The 18,432-nt window shown below is 40.7% G+C and overlaps 1 protein-coding gene across 1 annotated transcript in view; it reads left to right on the top strand.

Moving 5' to 3' along the window:
- Positions 1 to 18,432, top strand: part of LOC144512710 (voltage-gated inwardly rectifying potassium channel KCNH7-like) — a 56,939-nt gene extending 38,507 nt beyond the window's left edge. The window contains exons 9-18 of the mRNA XM_078243588.1: positions 615 to 846; positions 971 to 1,138; positions 1,856 to 2,055; positions 4,111 to 4,363; positions 7,155 to 7,354; positions 8,057 to 8,135; positions 11,441 to 11,716; positions 13,440 to 13,599; positions 16,964 to 17,141; positions 18,014 to 18,432. Coding sequence (XP_078099714.1) covers positions 615 to 846; positions 971 to 1,138; positions 1,856 to 2,055; positions 4,111 to 4,363; positions 7,155 to 7,354; positions 8,057 to 8,135; positions 11,441 to 11,716; positions 13,440 to 13,599; positions 16,964 to 17,141; positions 18,014 to 18,298 — 2,031 coding nt within the window. The 3' untranslated portion in view covers positions 18,299 to 18,432. The remainder of the gene's footprint in view (positions 1 to 614; positions 847 to 970; positions 1,139 to 1,855; positions 2,056 to 4,110; positions 4,364 to 7,154; positions 7,355 to 8,056; positions 8,136 to 11,440; positions 11,717 to 13,439; positions 13,600 to 16,963; positions 17,142 to 18,013) is intronic.

Genomic DNA, 18,432 nt, shown 5'->3' with positions numbered 1-18,432 from the left:
GTCATGATTTGTAATGACAATAAGACAATAAGATTAGGCATTCCTAAGCTACATATGTTTTTGAATCTCTAAGCTATTCGTCCTCATGACCCTGACTTCAACCCTTGACACTGAAAGAAGACAAACAACTTGTTCACTTTGATTGCTGGAAAAGGTTGTTATGAGTGTCTAGTGACGTACTTGAGATGATCCTGGATTTTCTGTTGCCGTCTTCCACATGTTGAAGTCACATCAGAAACCCCTGGTCTCATTTGAAAATGATTTTGTCTTGTTGGGACAATATGAATGTCACCAATGTGGTTTCAACATTTTCAAATGTTGACTGTATAAAACTGCTGATTTAGTTAAGATATTTAATTTTAATACATTCTACTTAAAAGGCAAAGAGGTCCCAGCATCATTTGAGGAGGTGTTTCACAATTTACAAGTTAATCCAGGGGAGAGGGGAGTTTTTTACTTCTACCTCTCTCCACTACATTTCTAAATGAATTTGACAGATATAGTTATGCTACTTTTTACATTAAAGATATTATGTGGAATTTTCTGAAAATCTTTGTTATTAATGACACTGGTGGCCTTTAAGTGTATATCTCTCGGTTTGTTTATCATTCTAGACCACCACACTGATCGGTCTACTAAAGACGGCCCGTCTCCTACGGCTGGTACGAGTCGCCCGTAAGCTGGACCGGTATTCTGAGTACGGTGCTGCCGTCCTCATGCTGCTCATGTGCATCTTTGCCCTTATCGCCCATTGGTTGGCCTGCATCTGGTATGCCATTGGCAACGTGGAGAAGCCTTACCTGGAGCATAAGATTGGCTGGCTGGACAACCTGGGGGTGTCAATAGGTGATCTTCCTTGTTTTTGTTCTGCTTTCAAACAAAGTGTTAAGAAAGTAAAATGTAGGGTCACTTTTGCTGTTAAACACAACTTTAGTAATTGTGTGTACTATTTTATTGTTATTCATTTTAGGAAAAAAATACAACTACAGTGATCCCAGCTCGGGCCCCTCCATCAAAGATAAGTACGTCACAGCACTCTACTTCACCTTCAGCAGTCTGACCAGTGTGGGCTTTGGGAACGTCTCCCCCAACACCAACTCTGAGAAGATCTTTTCCATCTGCGTCATGCTCATTGGATGTGAGTGACAGCTGAGTGATAGCACATACAGTATTTTAATTCTTGTATTACTGAAACCATCAGTTATCAGGGTTATATAAGTATTTACAGTATAGTACATATACAGTATTTCATGTAGCTATTGAACCTCTATAACCAGACTTTTACAGTAGGTTTTACAGATAAAGACACTGATACACCCCAGTAAATATTGGATTTACTCAATTATTAAACATGGTCATTTTAAAGGAAAGATCCACTGTATTTTAAATGAACTAGGGCTGTCCACGATTAAAGTAATTCTTGGTCGACTAACACAACAGTCGACTACAATTTTGTCGACTAATCGATTAGTTGATTTAATCAACAGATCTGAACTGTGTTTCTTCACAAAGAATCATGCAAAAGCGCCACTTTAACTCTCGTGTTTACCAGAGATATGTTTATGTTTCTTGGAAATGTGCATTAAAGAAATGACTGACTATGACCAAAACAACCGATTAGTCGACTAATCGACTAAGAGGGGTCAGCCCTAAAATGTATTATTCACACCCCCTGATATAACACAGTTGTGATTTAATACATTTTTAGAGCATGACATTGTTTGCATTACACCAGGTAGGCCTTTCCTTGAGCAACAGTGGTTTGTTTTGAATAAACAGAAGAAGAAGTAGGTACTGTGTTTGACCAGTCTTAGCCACCATGGCTCAATGGTCACCTGTATGGCTTCTCTCCCAGCTCTTATGTACGCCAGCATCTTTGGGAACGTGTCCGCCATCATCCAGAGGTTGTATTCAGGTACAGCCAGGTATCACCTCCAGATGCTACGGGTCAAAGAATTCATCCGCTTCCACCAGATCCCAAACCCACTGAGGCAGAGGCTAGAGGAGTACTTCCAACACGCCTGGACATACACTAACGGCATCGATATGAATATGGTACGAGAGGAGTGTGTGTACCAGTATGTCTTTTATTTAGTTGGGGGGGATTCTGGATGGTAACAAAATATAAATTATAAGCGCGCTGTTGCTTTTTTCTGTTGCTTCTTCTCCCCTTCCAATATCATTTGTGTGAGTTTCAACTATCCTGTCGAAAAATGCTCTTACCACATCGTGAAGCAATCTCGCTATGTCACTGGCATAGTATAATATAATGTTTTCATCATGATTATACTGTGCAATGTTCAGTCATAGCCACGAGTGAAATGAAAGCCACAGATACTGCTTATGCACGCCGTAACTCTGGCTTTTCTCATCATGATACTGTTCATGGTACTTATATAAGTTTGTCTTTTCCATGTCTGCCTCATGTCAAATGGAATGACACCCACCACTCTGGTAAGAGCAGGAGGTACATGTGTTAACCCAACTAATGTTGATATGAATGTTCCTCATTGGTAGAGCTTCATCTAGCTGTGTTTGATATTAGTAGCTTTTAGCTTTTTGTACAGAAAATAACAGATAGCATTAGACTTTTAATATGCAAATGTTTAGTTATTGTCCTAAACATGCATGTTCTTGTTCCCTCAGTGTCTTATCTGTTACATACATGAACACACTGTAAACAGTTGTTGTCCATCATAGATGTGTTTTTTTTAATCTACCTATGCATGCCAGTTACTGCAGAGGATACACATAACATTGAAAGTTTCTTGCAGGCCACATTAATTGCCTATTACTGATAGACTTGTATGTGCCCTGCCTCGAGGTCCCTTTTGCATGAAATCTGTTTATTCTCACACAACCCCATGATATTCATCTGGTACCAGAGACCAAGTGAATCACGCCTGTGAGAGTGGGCACAGCCTCACCGCGCGCTGCCAGGTTTCCCTCCCATTGTGGGAGGCTTGGCGGCACGCTCCGTGGTGGCACCTGCGCTTGCCAAATGTTGTTCAGTCTTTCCTTTCCAAATCTACTGATCAGTTTTTGATTCTGAGCAACAAAAAGCCTGTCAGAGCCAGAAAACAAGTTCAGGCTACATTTCTTTAGCTGTGCTTGTGTCCTTAGCACGTTGTATTATATGTGCAAATGACAACGATAAGAAATGTGTTTTCTTGTTTCAACTGCCCCTTATGTGTTGTCAAAGACCCTTTCCTAACCTTCCATTGTCTGTTATGTTGTTAAAGTTTGGTAATGTGGTCCTTTACAGTCAGTTCACGTTGTCTGTCGATCCTTAGCTGTTTTGGTCAGTGGTCACTGTATCTTTGTCTTTAAAGGGTAAGTGTATTATAAGTCTGTTTTAATGCATCAGAAAGTCCTCACAAAAAATGTTAACTTGAATGTCAAAATTACTTTTCAAAATATTTTTCATTGTCTCCCAGGCTAACTCGGATGGGTAGGAATGCTTGACCAATGAACAAGTTTTGACATTTGTAATACTTTTTTCTGTTTTTTTTTTTTTTTAACTACATAGCAATAGTAGCAGAGTACTGAGGAATAAGTCAAGTATTAATTTCAATAGACAGACATTCTTTGAGGCAAGATTGAATATTGTTGCTTTTTGGTCTTCCATGTACTGTACCAGGTTATGGTTCATAGAGTAGTATCATCATCTCAGTACAAAAAGGCAGTACATTCTTGAAAAAAATGTGCTAGAGTATCACTAACGGAGGGAAGACATAATACATATTGAACCTGTGTTTTAAATTTGTGGTTTCTTCATCTGCAGCTTGTCGGTTTCTAAATGTTCTGTCTTGTCTCTCCTCTGCTGCTAAATGTGCTGAAAGGCTCAGTAGAACAGTGAATTGTAGCTCTGTGGTGAAATACATCGCAGACTGTAGGGTATAATAGGTTTTGAGAAGAAGGAAAGAACACAAGTGGCAATTGTATCAAATTTCTCAGAAAATAATTTGACCTGCAACTTCACCTCAAACCAAAATTCAACACACATTATGAATCCATGCACATCAAAGCTCTGAGAGTTTTTTAGCATACAACATCCCACATGACCTCTGACCATAATCTTGTCCGCCTTGACCCGTGTTTCACACACAGGTCCTGAAGGGTTTCCCAGAGTGCCTGCAGGCGGATATCTGCCTCCACCTCAACCAGAACCTCCTGGAGGGCTGTAAGGTGTTTCACGGAGCCACCAAGGGCTGCCTCCGGGCCCTTGCCATGAGGTTCAAGACCACCCATGCTCCCCCTGGAGACACCCTAGTCCACTCCGGAGATGTGCTGACTGCGCTATACTTTGTCTCCCGCGGCTCCATCGAAATCCTCAAAGATGACGTCGTAGTGGCCATCCTTGGTGGGTCTACTCCTGTACACCTCAAACACATTTCTGTGCGATCCAGTAGTTAGTTATGGATTAGATCTAATTGTGATTATTTTTGACTGATATTGCGATTGCGACATGATTCATGATATTGGAGGGAACAATCATTTTTGTATCATTATTCTCATTTTCATTGAAAATTATTAAAATGATTATAGTTTGATTTATGCAAGGATCTGTACCAAACAAAGATTTTATCTTTAGTCTGTTGGATACGATTTGTAGGCCGGGATGTCTCTGCAGCACAACAATACTTCATTCAGAATGGTTTGACACATATTTTCCCATTAACAAACAATTAATTTGGATATTGCACTATTGCGTCTTTATTGCGATTTGTATACAATTGTGATTAATTGTGCAGCCCTATTATATATAGGTTTGAGTGATCAGAAGTTAGATATTATCTTGTTTCTTTGTTTTAGATGGGTGCAATAAACAAACTCTACAGTGAATATGGCTGGATTGCACGGATTGATGTTTATTTTATTTAAAGGAATAGTTTGACATTTTGGGAAATAAGCGTATTGGCTTTCTTGTCAAGAGTTAGATAAGAGGACATATACCGCTCATGTCTGTACGGTAAATATGAAGCTTGAGCCGGGAGAGGGTTTGCTTACTTTAGGTAGAAAAAAATCTGCCTACCAGCATCTCTTAAACTCAGTTGTTAATATCTTGTTTAATCTCTACAAAAACTGAAATGTAAAAACGACAAGTTATTAAACAAGGAATATGCAGGAAATATTTCAAAGGTGGGCACAGTGACTTCCTGGAGATAGATAGATATATATATACTGTATATATTACAGTAATATATACACACAGGTATAATGTGTATATGTGGAATAGATCTTCTCATCTAACTCTCTCTCTCTAACTCTCAGCAAGAAAATTGCCCAAAACTTTAAAGTATTCCTTGAATAGTTTATTTACTGTATTTAAAACAGTTGATTTCATTGAAACATTAAAGATGTTTAGTGTTTTTGGATGCCTCAGGTTCACATGCGCCCAAGCCTCCTAATGGCTTAGCTTTGCCTGAACTGACTTCCATTAATGTAAACGCGAGTGGGCCAACTAAATGAAGAGGGCTCCGTTGTGCTGTAATATGGCTGGCTTGGCAGCTGTGATCCCCCATGGGTATGTTGTAATAACTTACTTCAAAGAACATTGTGATGCTGCCGCCTCACAGTTGTGTCTCAGACGAAGGAAGGAGACAGAAAATAGTGGGGGAGGACACATGGTGGGGAGAGGGTAGCAGAAGAAGTGTTGATGAAAAAAGAGAGCATGAATGCTTTCAAACAGAGATGGATGACAAAAGAAGCAGGGAGGGATGGAGCGCTGAACAAATGGGCGGGGGAGAAGGACAAGACAAGTGATGGGGGAGGATGAAGAGGAGAATAAAAGGAAGGGGGCAGTTTGAGGAATTCAGGAGAAAAGTGAAGTGACAGATTGAGAATGGAAGTGAGTGAGCGTTTCACCAGGTCGTCAGTGTGGCGTGATGCAGTTTTTGGTGACGGGAGCCACTGAGCCACATGGCATTATCCACAGCATCCAAATGTAATCACATCCAATCTCATCTCCCTCCTCCCCTCTCATCCCAGCAGCCAGCAGGTGTATCCTACTAAGCTTTTTATGCATTAGATTTTCTTCTAATGACTGTTTTCATGCAGCCAATAAGGTTTGGCGAAAAACCAATGACACAATAGGGTCATGATGAGCGAGAAGCATGGATGTTGAAGTTGTAGGTTATACACAACTCAGCACATTTTCTCTGCTACAGCAAGAGAACTGCTGATTACTCCATTTTCACACTATGGTGCCATTTTCATATAGTACTACATCACACTAAACATGGAAATGCTGGGGCTTACAGTATGATCACAATGTTAAATAGATGGAAATTAGTAATAATCAACTGGCTCAATACTGTGAACAAGATGAATGTGACCCCCCCCTTCATAATTTATAAGAAATGATAAGGTTATATTCCTAAGCAGAGCCATCCTTTATGGAACCCATAGTGGTCAGTATTAAATAAATAGAATAGAAAATACATTATGAGATACTATAGATAATCATACATAAATTGTGAAACATGTATAAATGATGAATTATTAAGATTCAACTCGTATTAAAATGTTAATTCATCATTTTCATAATAACAGACTTTTATTGGGTGGAATTTGTATTTCACAATACTTTTTCACAATGTCACTAAAAAGTGTTGTGAAACTCTTTCATTATGAAAATAAGAAAATAACATTAAGTTTGGTTTTACTCATCTCTTAAATTATTGTTTTATTTGTATATTTAAAAAGAAATCCAAGTTATTATTTATTTCATGATTATTTATGTAATATTAAACACTTTGTGGCTCCATAATCTCCGACTTCAGACAGATACCCCACTAAAGCAACCATAGTAAACCCTGTGGCCATTCCATGTAGGTCATTACACACTGAACAGAGACAGGAATGTTTGGCGTGTGTGACTTCCATGTGCACAGACTGGCATTGTGTAAATCCTTTTTTAGATGACTGGGATGCCCTTTGGCTTCTTTTGCATTGTCGCGCTTCTCTGCCAGGTGGCCCGTCTTTATAGGTCACCACACACTGTTCTACATGCCATGCTACTCCATGTTCTCCTAGCAACTGTGGATGTTGTTTCTGAAGAAGCCAAGAATAGATTAGCTTATAGAAAAGCCTATATCCTTGATTAGATTACAGCAGTCAGTTACTTAAATTTGATTGCTTATCCCCCCCAGGTAAGAACGACATTTTTGGCGAGATGATCCACCTGTACGGCAAGCCGGGGAAATCGTGTGCGGACGTGCGGGCCCTGAGCTACTGTGATCTCCACACCATTCAGAGGGAGGAGATTGTGGAGGTGCTGGACATGTATCCAGAGTTTGCTGACCACTTCCTTAAAAACCTGGAGCTGACCTTTGACCTCCGTGATGAAAAGGTAATCAGCATGGAGGTGCCACCACCAATTATTGTCTCTGATTATAAAATAGTTCACTTTAAATTAAACAATCTATTCCACGTGTCATGTCTATTTCAATTGGATGAATGGCATTCTTATTAATTCTCTTTAGTGCGTCAGTTTATCCATGGTTGTGGAAATGAAAGCATGAGGGCTAATTGAGACGTTTTCCTTTAATCTGCCATTGGCTGGAAGACAAGAGTGAGAGAGTATTAGTCAAGCATTAGGGGTGGGTTGGGCATTGTGGACATGATGTGGACTGTAATTATGATGAATTGAGTGTAGTGGGAAGACGTGTAAGGCTAGTGCCATTATGTGAACAAGAACCCACATTTATCAGTTGCTTTAATTATCTTTTAAAACCGAGCGGGAAATGCACTTTGTGTTGGCCTGTTATTTATTCAGGGAATTGGAAAGAAGAGAGTGAGACACAAGAGAAGGTTCTGGTAGGATTACATCAAAACAGGAGATACATGGAGCTCCAACAAGATGGGCAGTAGTTCATGTTCCTTAGTTAAAGAACCGTTTAAATGGAAAAAAGTTTAATCCTATTCATTTAATACTTTTATGAATTTACCCTAGACCATCAGACACACCAAACTGCATTTTGTTAATATACACGTGCATTAGTATGGGTCGTTATATTTTACATGGTTCTGATCATACATTGTCTCTTTACAGATGACTTGCGCACAAGCAACTGACTCGGATGACATTGAGTGTCGGAGACGAGTGTCCTACAAAAGGAAAACCTCCACAGGTCAGGTTGAGACACACAACATCACTACTGGGCTTTAAAACCATAAAACCATGTTTATTCTTTTAAAATAAAGACCCAACACACTGTTCCTGTTCAATGTTTTTTAAACACTTGCTCATAGCTACATCATTTTTCCAGCCGACTAACATCTCAGTCCCTCTGCAGCTTCATTAGAGAATTAAGACAGGGAAAGCAGAACAAAGACCTCATGGGTAATGCCCCTCCCATCGTCTGTGCATAGGTGTAGAGCAATTATTTCACTTCAGTAGCAATGTGCACCAGTGACTGACACAGACATGTGAACCATGTAAATGTAATTTATTGTTAAGACAATTATTAAGATCCTAACACAGAAATTAAACATATTTTAGCAGACTTGCTCTTAAGCATAAAAACACCAAAGAGGTCAAATGATATGAAGTAAAAAATGTTTTGAGTCCATCCGTCTTTGTTGTACATGTTATCTAAACACTTTACTGCATAAGGAACTAACCCATTTACCTTTATTAACCTTTGAATAACATAGGAACAGTTGACATTTCTTTTTTAAGTTGGAAAGGAGGCTGTGACACCCAAGATAAATAATAATCTGATGTCTCCTGCATAACAGGCAGAATGCTGAGTTATATGTCATTTTGACACGAATACATATTCATAAATGACATGCTGATGTTTGAAATTCTCTATGTTTTGATATAAATGCAGATATAAATGTAATTTAAAAAAAAATTAAAAATCGATTTTCTAATATTGCACCTGTCAATACAGAAGGAAATATTCAGTAGCCTATTTTGCCGTCAATACTGCCAACGTTGTCTTTGCTGTAATCAAATCAGTATATATTTATGTTTAACATGGTATTTCATTTTATCAATGAGAAACATATATGTGTACAGACAAGGCTAGCAGCAGCAGCGCTGCGTCAGACACGTTTCTGGTGTGTAAAGACAGAAAAATCCACACAGCTGACACGCAACAGAAACGCCACGCTCACGCCTCGCAGCCAGTGTGTAGCCAGCCTTAGTCTTAGTCTTAGTCATGTGTGTAGAGGTTATGCTGTAGCAGCATGATGTCATTTGCACCTGATTTAAAGAAGGTAAACACAGTGGACAGCTGTGCATAATGTCACTGTGCTCTGGCACGGCACTTCTCCAATCAGACACTGCAGGGATTTAATGAACTCAAGGCGAAGCTTCTCATAAAGCATGAAGCAGCTGTGCACAACATATACTGTAAAGCCGTCTACACATGATCAGAGGTAAAACCGTGAGGTAGGGTACAGAGCATAGTGCAGGCACAGAGGAAAAGCGCAGGTATACAGCATCATTGCTTTTGGCTTTGGTTGGGCCTTGAAAGTTCAGCGGCAACGAGGTCAAAGTTGAGATAACTTTGAGCGCAGCGCTCAGCGGCATTCTCCCCATAAGAAAACAATGGCACAGCCAGCGCAGAGCGATGTTACCGTGGATACCGTGTGTAGGCGTCATAGACAAATGCACATTGATTTACTGATGTTCCTTGCTTGCTTTAACTACAGTAAAAGTCATTTTTTGATGCAGATTTAAACAGATCTATTTGTTAGAGAGGATTTATTTGAAATAGTTTATTTTCATTTAAAACATTGTTATTGCTGCTATTTTTAAATGTCCACTTAACATCCCAAAGGTATACTCACTCATTCTTGTTTTGTTTTTTCGACTATCAAGGTATGCTGGCGCTCACCCTAGTTAATAGCCAAAGTGATAATTACATCAGAGGGATGTTTCACGGTTACCAGATTGCCAGATGAACTAGGCTTACTTCAGTAAATCAGGCTTACTTTTAGAAAATTCCATTTCGTAAAGAAGATTTAAATAAGTCTGGCCTAAGTTACTATAGAAACTTACCCCTTTTGACCATCTGAACTTCCCCAAAGCAAAGAGGCATATAACCTCTTTTCCCAAAGGTTCCTCTTTACTTCTGCACTGTTAACACGTGTCTAGTACATGTCACATTAATCAACTTTAATCTCTTTTGTTTTGCTTATTGCATTGGATTTGTTAATCCTGGTTCAGTTTATCAGGCTCATATCATACAGACCCTTCCCAATAAACTGTGAATTTCTGAGCCTCCGTTATGAAACACCCCTGAGTACCTTGGTGTGGTTAGAAAAACTCTTCAGATCAGTTACACTATATTTAAACACAGCCGCCTCCCTGCCCTCGGACAGAAGGGCAGCGTTTAAGATGACCGTATGCAGTTTGAGAGCAAGCTGCACCGTGGAAACAGTTGTAATATGATTTCTAACAGCCAGGGGACTTGGAGACGGAGCCTCCGCACAGCAGCACTCAGCAGTTTGGCTGGCAAATCTAATTGGTCGCCATGGTTACAGGCGGTCTGAATAGAGTATCACCATCTCCCAATATAACACAAGTGAGGATAAAGAATGTACCTAACAGTCCATTTCACAGTCCAACAGCCGGCATATCCTGCCTCCATCCATCAGGTGTGAAGATGTAGAATCCAGTCTGATGAGCTGAACAGGAGCATTATTCATTTACTGTCGATCATACTTGACTTGTAAACGCATGACATGATACCAGTGGTGGAAGAAGTATTCAGATCCTTTATTTAAATAAAATTATTAATTCCACACTGTAAAAATACTCTGTTACAAATAAAAGTCCTGCATTGAAAATGTTACTTAAGTAAAAGTATGTAAGTATCATCAGGAAAATGTACTTAAAGCATTAAAAGTAAAAGTACTCAAAGCAGAAAGATCTTAGATTTTAGAAACTGGAAACGATCCAAACAGTTGTGTGTTTAATGGTCTAATCATTTCAGCTGGACTTGTAGGCTGTTATATTGATGGGTAGTTAAATGTATAATAAACATTGTATTTTATAAGCTACATGTGTTTCATGTGCAAAAATCTTAATTTGTAACTAGTAACTAAAGCTGTCAGATGAATGTAGTGGACTAAAAAGTACAATATTTTCCTCTGAGATGTAGTGGAGTAGAAGTAGAAAGTGGCATGAAAAGAAAAGACTCAAGTAAAGTACAAGTACCTCAATATTTGTACTTAATATAATATATATAATGTACTTAATTACATTCCACCACTGCATGATGCATAAGTCATTTAGAAAATAAAGGGCTCACTGCTAACTTCTCCTTTTAACATTGTTTGTCCTCAGTGCAACCCTAAAGCAAAACACTCGCTACCCGTTGTCAGAGATAATGAGACTACCCTGACATCCGCAGAGGGTTCTAAGCAGAGCAGTCCGTGTTCCCACAGCAGACTTCCTGATTACCATTTCTCCCTGTAGGCTCCCACAACAAGGAGCCAGCGGCCACCTACTGCGACATCAAGCAAGGGAGGCAGCTCTGCGCCTCCTTGGCCGCTGAGGAGAGGAGAGAGTCCGCTGACGAGGGAGAGGACGAGGAGGAGGAGGAAGGCAGGGAGGAGGAAGAGGAGCAGAGGCCCTTGTGTTCTGGTGTGCTGGGCTACCCAGTGGTTAGGGATCACACCGTGGGACTCGGGCTGAGCAGCGCTTCCGACGCACAGGCTGCCGGAGACAACATGCAGAGCCAGGCATATAAAGGTGAGGATAGAAACATCCACCTTATTAATTCCTACAGTACTTTTCATTCTCAGCCTTCTATTTAGTAACAAAGGATTTATTTTTGGCTCAAGTAAAAATAAGCAGCTTTCAAAGCCATTTTTTTTTTACTTTCCTGTCATTCAAAGAAATGCTTATCCTAAAAAGATAGTTTCTATTTTTGCCCAAATGTAAAAAAAACAAAAAAAAAACAATAAAACATGCATGAATAACACAGAGGAGACTGTTTTAATTCCATCTATATTAAGCAAATAACTGTCTTGTCTAAACAGACATGAACTTTCCCGTAAACCCGCTTGTCCTCTAAAGTTTTATTCCAGAATGGTAATTGGCTCAGAAGTTAATTTAGAAACACCCCAAAAAATCCCTAAACCCCAGAGGAGGAATGTCACACCTATTACAAATCCAAACAGGGATTATGTGTCATTATGGTGAAACCTAAAAGCCACTCAGTAATAAAACGTAAGCGGATTATATCCAGCAACCGGCCCGGGGGTCACCCCTTTTGATCGTAGGTCATGACCAAATAAATGATTTACAGGAAACATTAGGTAAAACCATGTTGTTGACATGACTGTATCTGCTGAGTTTGGTCACATTTAAATCATTTTAAGGAAACCTGAGAGATAAATGTGGTTTTATTTGTTAATTCAGAAACTGTGACACTGTACAGTCACCCAGACAAAACAAGTCAAGAGTTATGAAATCCTCCTGTGGATCCCAGTGGAGAGTAGACAGTGGGAGCAGCAGGCTTGACTGAGCAGCTTCCACACAAAGCTGCATCGGGGATGGAGATCCCCGGAAAGCTCCGGAGAAATCATGTTTATCAGTGTTTAAAGCGCCCAACATCTCCTTCCAGGCAGCGCTGCCTGGAAGGCACTAGGATTAGGCAATGGTTATGGTTATGGTTAGGATTAGGTTTGGGTTAAGGTTAGGGTTAGGTGACTTGAAGTCAACGGTCGTAGCACTACCTGGAGGGAGATGTTGGGGGCTTAAAACACCATCGAGCAGAAATCATCCTCCTTTCACCGTCTCCCTGCTGCTGCATGTCGAGCAAACGCACCAGTTTGTGTTTCTGTGGCCTGACCTCATATGACCTCCTGTCAGAAGAAGCAACTGCACTTTCTGCTTAAACACCCATAAAACCATCCACTGTGAGCAAAGCTCCTGCACACACACACTGTAACACTCAGCCAGCGTGAATCTACACTAAGATGGGGACACTGATTTGATATTAATATCCCATAATTCAGCTGTTGCAGCCACAAGAGGATTTCTGCCAGAGTAGAGAGCAGAGTGATATTGATTCTTATAAACAGCCTGGTGAGAACAACATACAGGAAATGCCAATTTACTAATCTCCAGCCATCGCTTGCAGACACCCAAAAGGAAAGGAACAAAAATCCCACTGAGCGTGTCAACCAGGGTCAGAGCTGTGTTTCCTCTGTAGGATAGATGTTAGGATTCAGGAGGCGGTAAACTGATCAGAGCTTAGTAAAGCTAAATGATGAGAAGGCACAACACAGGAAGATGCTTCCCTGAGGCACTGTTCTAATAACAGAGATCATTTACCGTGTGTGTGTGTGTGTGTGTGTGTGTGTGTGTGTGTGTGTGTGTGTGTGTGTGTGTGTGTGTGTGTGTGTGTGCGTGCGTGTGTGTGCGTGTATGTGTGCATGTGTGTGTGTTTGCACGTCTCTCCCTCCAGAGCTACATGCAGACGAGTGGGTGCGTCAGCGTCCTGACGAGGTTGTGAAGGAGTCAGCCCAGTGTCGAGAGACGCCAACCGGGGAGGACGACAGCGACACAGACCTCACCTACGGAGAGGTGGAGCAACGGCTGGATCTGCTGCAGCAGCACCTCAACAGGTATGGAGAAGTAATAGCATGTTGGTCGTAAAACCAAAGCACTTCAGTTAAACCTGTCCTGAGTGCTCGAGTAGAAACACTGAATATCACACACTACTTAGACCACAGTACATAAGTTAAAATGCGCTTTGCCTCATTAACATCCAGAGACACGTACATTATAAAGATGATATTTTTCTATACGTCCTCATGAGGATGGAGAAGCTGATGATCTGTGTCCTCATTTATGCATTCCTTCTCTGACTTGAAATCATATCATTGTTTCAGAGGATGCGATGAACTTCATGTGTCATTTCAATGTGGTATTGACACTTTAACACTTACAGGGGAAACATCAAAGTCTGTTTCCAGCTGTTGTTGAGTAGCCTGGTTGACACCAGACCCTTCTCAGTTGTAACTGAGAGTGGGTCTGGGCAAGGTTCATTCGCAGCTCATTTCCAAAGGGGCGTCACCAACGGACACCGCTCAAATGCCTCTGGGCGCATTGGATAGTCCTTCAACCAATCAGACCAACGATCCGGGTGATGTAGCAGCGACAGCGCCATCAACGGGTTGCTGCCCTTCGGTGGCCGCCATGTTGAATGTAAACAAAAAGCTGCTCGCATTTGCTGCGCTATCGTCATCGTGTAAAGCCCGCCTCAACAGTTGTGATTGGTGCCTCAATTTGGAAAAATTGGAAATGGGCTTGAATGGGCTCTTGGCCAGACTGACTTGCAGAGCAAATCTCAAATTTGCTGGAAGTTTGTCAGGGTTTTCCCAGGCTAGTTGTTGAGCACTGCATATGTAAAAAAGGTTGTTCAAATCTCCTTAAGTGATGTCACTTGAGTCAGCATCGGTTGGAGCTGAAGGCAACGCGTTTGAATCAAATCGGGAGGTGTGGAGTTGGAAAGAAGTGAGAACTGCAGGCGGCCAAGTTGCATTGTAGGTAATGTAGGCGCTAGGTTTTTAAAAAGGAAGATGAATGTGGGACTAAAAAAATAACTCTCTGGAATATAGGTATCTCTGGTTCTGCTGCATCGATTTGAGCCTTTTATTTTTTAAATGCCCATGAGGAGTCCGACAATGTTACATGTATTTATGTGTAATGCAAAATCTGTGAAGAATTTCAAATAAATCAGGATAACATTAATGGCAATTAATATGCAGTATATTTTCAAACTTTGAGCTGAAGTCTGAAGTCCATGTGTCCTTTTAGAGATGAGACTCTTGACCTTTACATAACTAAAGGATCCTGTTTGGCTCAGCATTCCATTATAGGCTTTTTATTTTATTTTGCTTCAACGTAATTTTAACCACGTCATCTTCCGGAGCTTGCAATACAAGCCCTTGTGGTTCTGCCTATAATTGGCTGAAAACTTGCACAGAGACATTTTAGGCCAGACACCCGCTGCAGCCGCGTTATGCATAGAACGAGGGGACTGGTGTGATTCTCAGCTGGTGCTCTGATACAGATGAGGGGGAGGCTGGCTGGCTATTTATAGCACGCAGACACCAGATGCAGACACATTGCAAATACTGTTGACGTCATCCCGAGAGGTTGGGATGGTGGATGTCATGGTGAAGTTGCAGAGTTTTGGTGCAATCATGGTGGAAATGGTGTTCTCCTCCACCACTTTATACACTGAGATATACTGATGAACTAATCAGCACAGTTTCATCAGGATTCTACACACGGTTTTTCTCCCAGTGGAAACATTGGCCAGTGAGTGTCCCCATCATTCATGCATTTATGCTGGTTTGGGTGAGTATTTGTCTGAGGCAGCAGGACATGGACACTGCACCACCAACTCTCATTTTACAGAACAGACTGGAGCCAAAGGGTTTATCTGCACTTATTGTCCTCTAAAGAGCAAAACAGGCACCTGGCACAGCGACAAGGAGGCATTCCTCTCTACGCTGGAAGTCTCTGCTTGCTCTATTCGCTCTTTCCATGTCTCCTTTCGTTTTGGCTGATGGACCGAAAAAAAAAGGAGTGTGTGTGGAGAAAAGAGGTGATGTAACTTGCTGCATTGTGATGACAGTGCAGGTGTTCAATTTTCTGGTACCTGGTTGCCATACAGAAACTTTCAGCAAATATCAAAGCCTTATCTTCAATTTATGAGTTTACCTCTTGGAACGATTTCAGTGTTCATTGTAAGATAAAATTAGACTTTATTATCCTTTCTTATTGATTTTTTTCTTAACGTTAAAATCCTATAGAAACAGAAAACATTGGTGGAACTAAGAACATTTAATCCAGCACTGTACTTAAATACAATTATGAGCTACTTGTACTTTATTTGAATATTTTCATTTCCTGCTACTTTATACTTCTACTCCACTACATTTCAGAGGGATTGTTCATGTGTATTTCATTTTTTTCACAGCCAGTTACTGGTTAATATTTTAACATCAGTCACAGGGTGCATTCTTTTTGCAAACCAGTACTTTTTGACACTTTAAGTACATTTTTCTGATAATAATTCTGTACTTAAGTAAGATTTTGAATGCAGAGTGTTTACAAGTAATTGAGTATTGTTACTTAAGTCAGAATTCCTGTTCTTTCTGGGGAATGTGCATTTCAGGAGCACTGGGCTAAGACAATACTCTGCAGTAGTAAGGCTGAGTCTCCCTCTAGTGTTTGGTATTAGTATCGACCACCCATCCACCATCCCATAATGATAGCTGTATAACTGTATAGAAAGGGCTAGAAACACGACATACAATGTTTCAACAGATTGCTTTTCCCATCTGGGATTACTATTTTGTTTCTTCCCCTGAGAAAAGTAGGGCAAAAGATAATATCTGTCATCATATTACTTTTAGGGCTGACAGCTGAGCGAGATGTAATTATTGATACTTCTGGTGAACTTAGGTCACTGCAGAAACTAACAAAATGAAGTACAACACATTATAACACAAGCACTGCTAAACAGTGGCAAACTAAACCTTTACATCTAACACACTGTACCGATGTGACATTGATAGCAGCACAGTAAGAATGCTGGGCTTTTATAGTACTGGTTTAATCATTGGTCGTGATCAGCATCATTACACATTTAATTGTTGTCATAATTGTGACAACAACCAATCAATATTAGATGACTTATTTTAATAAACAGACATCTTATTCATTTGCTATCCAGGTTTGTTCTGTGTGATGATGACACACTGCTGTTTGTCATCTGTAGGTGAATCAGTATTGATTAGAAACACTGAGCATCTAAACAATCAACTCTTAATCATCGTTTGTTCATGTTAGTATTCACCACAGGGCGTTTTGCCTCAACCACTAACATTTTCAGCAGGCAGATATAGGAGAAATTTTTGCAACCACAATGTTTGACAACTTCCTTTGTTGTTTTATTCTTTGTCTGTCCATCAGACTGGAGTCCCAGATGACTTCAGACATCCAGGCCATCCTGCAGCTCCTCCAGAGGCAAACCACGTCCGGCCCCCCCGCCTACAGCACCGTCACCTCCAGCCCCGAGTACCAGAGGCCAGCCATCAGGGTGCAGCCGGTGTCAGAGCTCTGCCTCGCTCCGGCTCCGGCTCGGCCACAGGTACAGCACACACCCTGCTGATTAATAATCCACAGATTAATGACCAATAATGCTGACAAACTAAAAAGTCTGCAGTGTTCATTTCCTCAAGATTATACCTATAATATAACAGCAATGAGAAACAAATAGGTCCGAATTAAAAATGCTGTAGAGTAACAAAACTCTTATTTATTATTTTTTGTACTGAATTGAATGTACTAGTCAGACGTTACACTACTACTATCATAAAATAGTTGTGAAATGACTAACTAAAATAAATTTGAAAAGTCAAAAATAAAATAAAACGATTTGGGAATGTAAATCTATAATAACCTTGCCACAGATAGACAAATTAAGTGGACATCTTCCAAAGCTAAAGTTGTTCTGTACATAATTTCCTCTTTGTGCTGCCACGGCTCAGCAAGGAAACTGTCCAGGGAAGCAAAAACCTGGTACTAAAAGTACTGTAACTTTGGAAGATACCCACACTAAGTACAAATACACGTTCTTAAAAGCATGTTGCGTTGATTCAGTGATCTATACGCTTAGTAATTAGCATTAAAACTTGTGCTAATATGAGGTATCTGTACTGTACTCTATACTGTACTGAGGTCCTGAGGTCTGACTCTCTGCATGAACAGTTTTGCACATTGAAACTATGCTGTGAACTGAGCCAAAGCCATCGTAAAACACTATAAATGTATGTATGTATGTATGTAATGTATCATGTACAGACTATGTCCAGAGTCTGCAGTAGTATGTGCTCGGTCAGCTAGTTTAGTTTCAACAGACATTCATAAGGTAGCTGTGTGTAGTCTACTTCCTTTGATATATCTGTCTTTAGTTTCTCTACCAAATGGCTCATGACGCCCACTGCACTCTTTCTTCTTCAGAGTCCTGGCCCAGAAAAGGCCCCGAACAAATCCAAAGATACCTCCACAGTCCTCCTTCACACAGAGACGCTTCCACACGGGAACATGAATGGACTGCTCGAGAGTGACACAGACCCCGAGCAGAGACACACACAAAACGGCGTGGACTCTGTAGAGCAACACCACCACCAACAGCCACTGAGGTTCCCATCAGGCCGACAGGCCTCTCTACCTGATGTCCCCAGCAGCTCAGGAATGCTGGGACTCCACAGGCCAGTTTCTGACCCGGGGCTTCCAGGAAAGTAGGCCTCCTCGAGCCCTTCGACGTCGACCGAAGGTCTTCTCTCAAGCTTGACTCAGGGTCTAAGAAAGAGACTGTATATGCAAATGAAAACAAACTGTAGACTTTCTTCCATCCCTTTTCGGAAAATCTCCCAGCC

This window comes from Sander vitreus, chromosome 24 (assembly GCF_031162955.1).
Source record: "Sander vitreus isolate 19-12246 chromosome 24, sanVit1, whole genome shotgun sequence".
Classification (NCBI taxonomy): Eukaryota; Metazoa; Chordata; class Actinopteri; order Perciformes; family Percidae; genus Sander; species Sander vitreus.
This window is presented reverse-complemented; position numbering and strand designations above follow the sequence as displayed.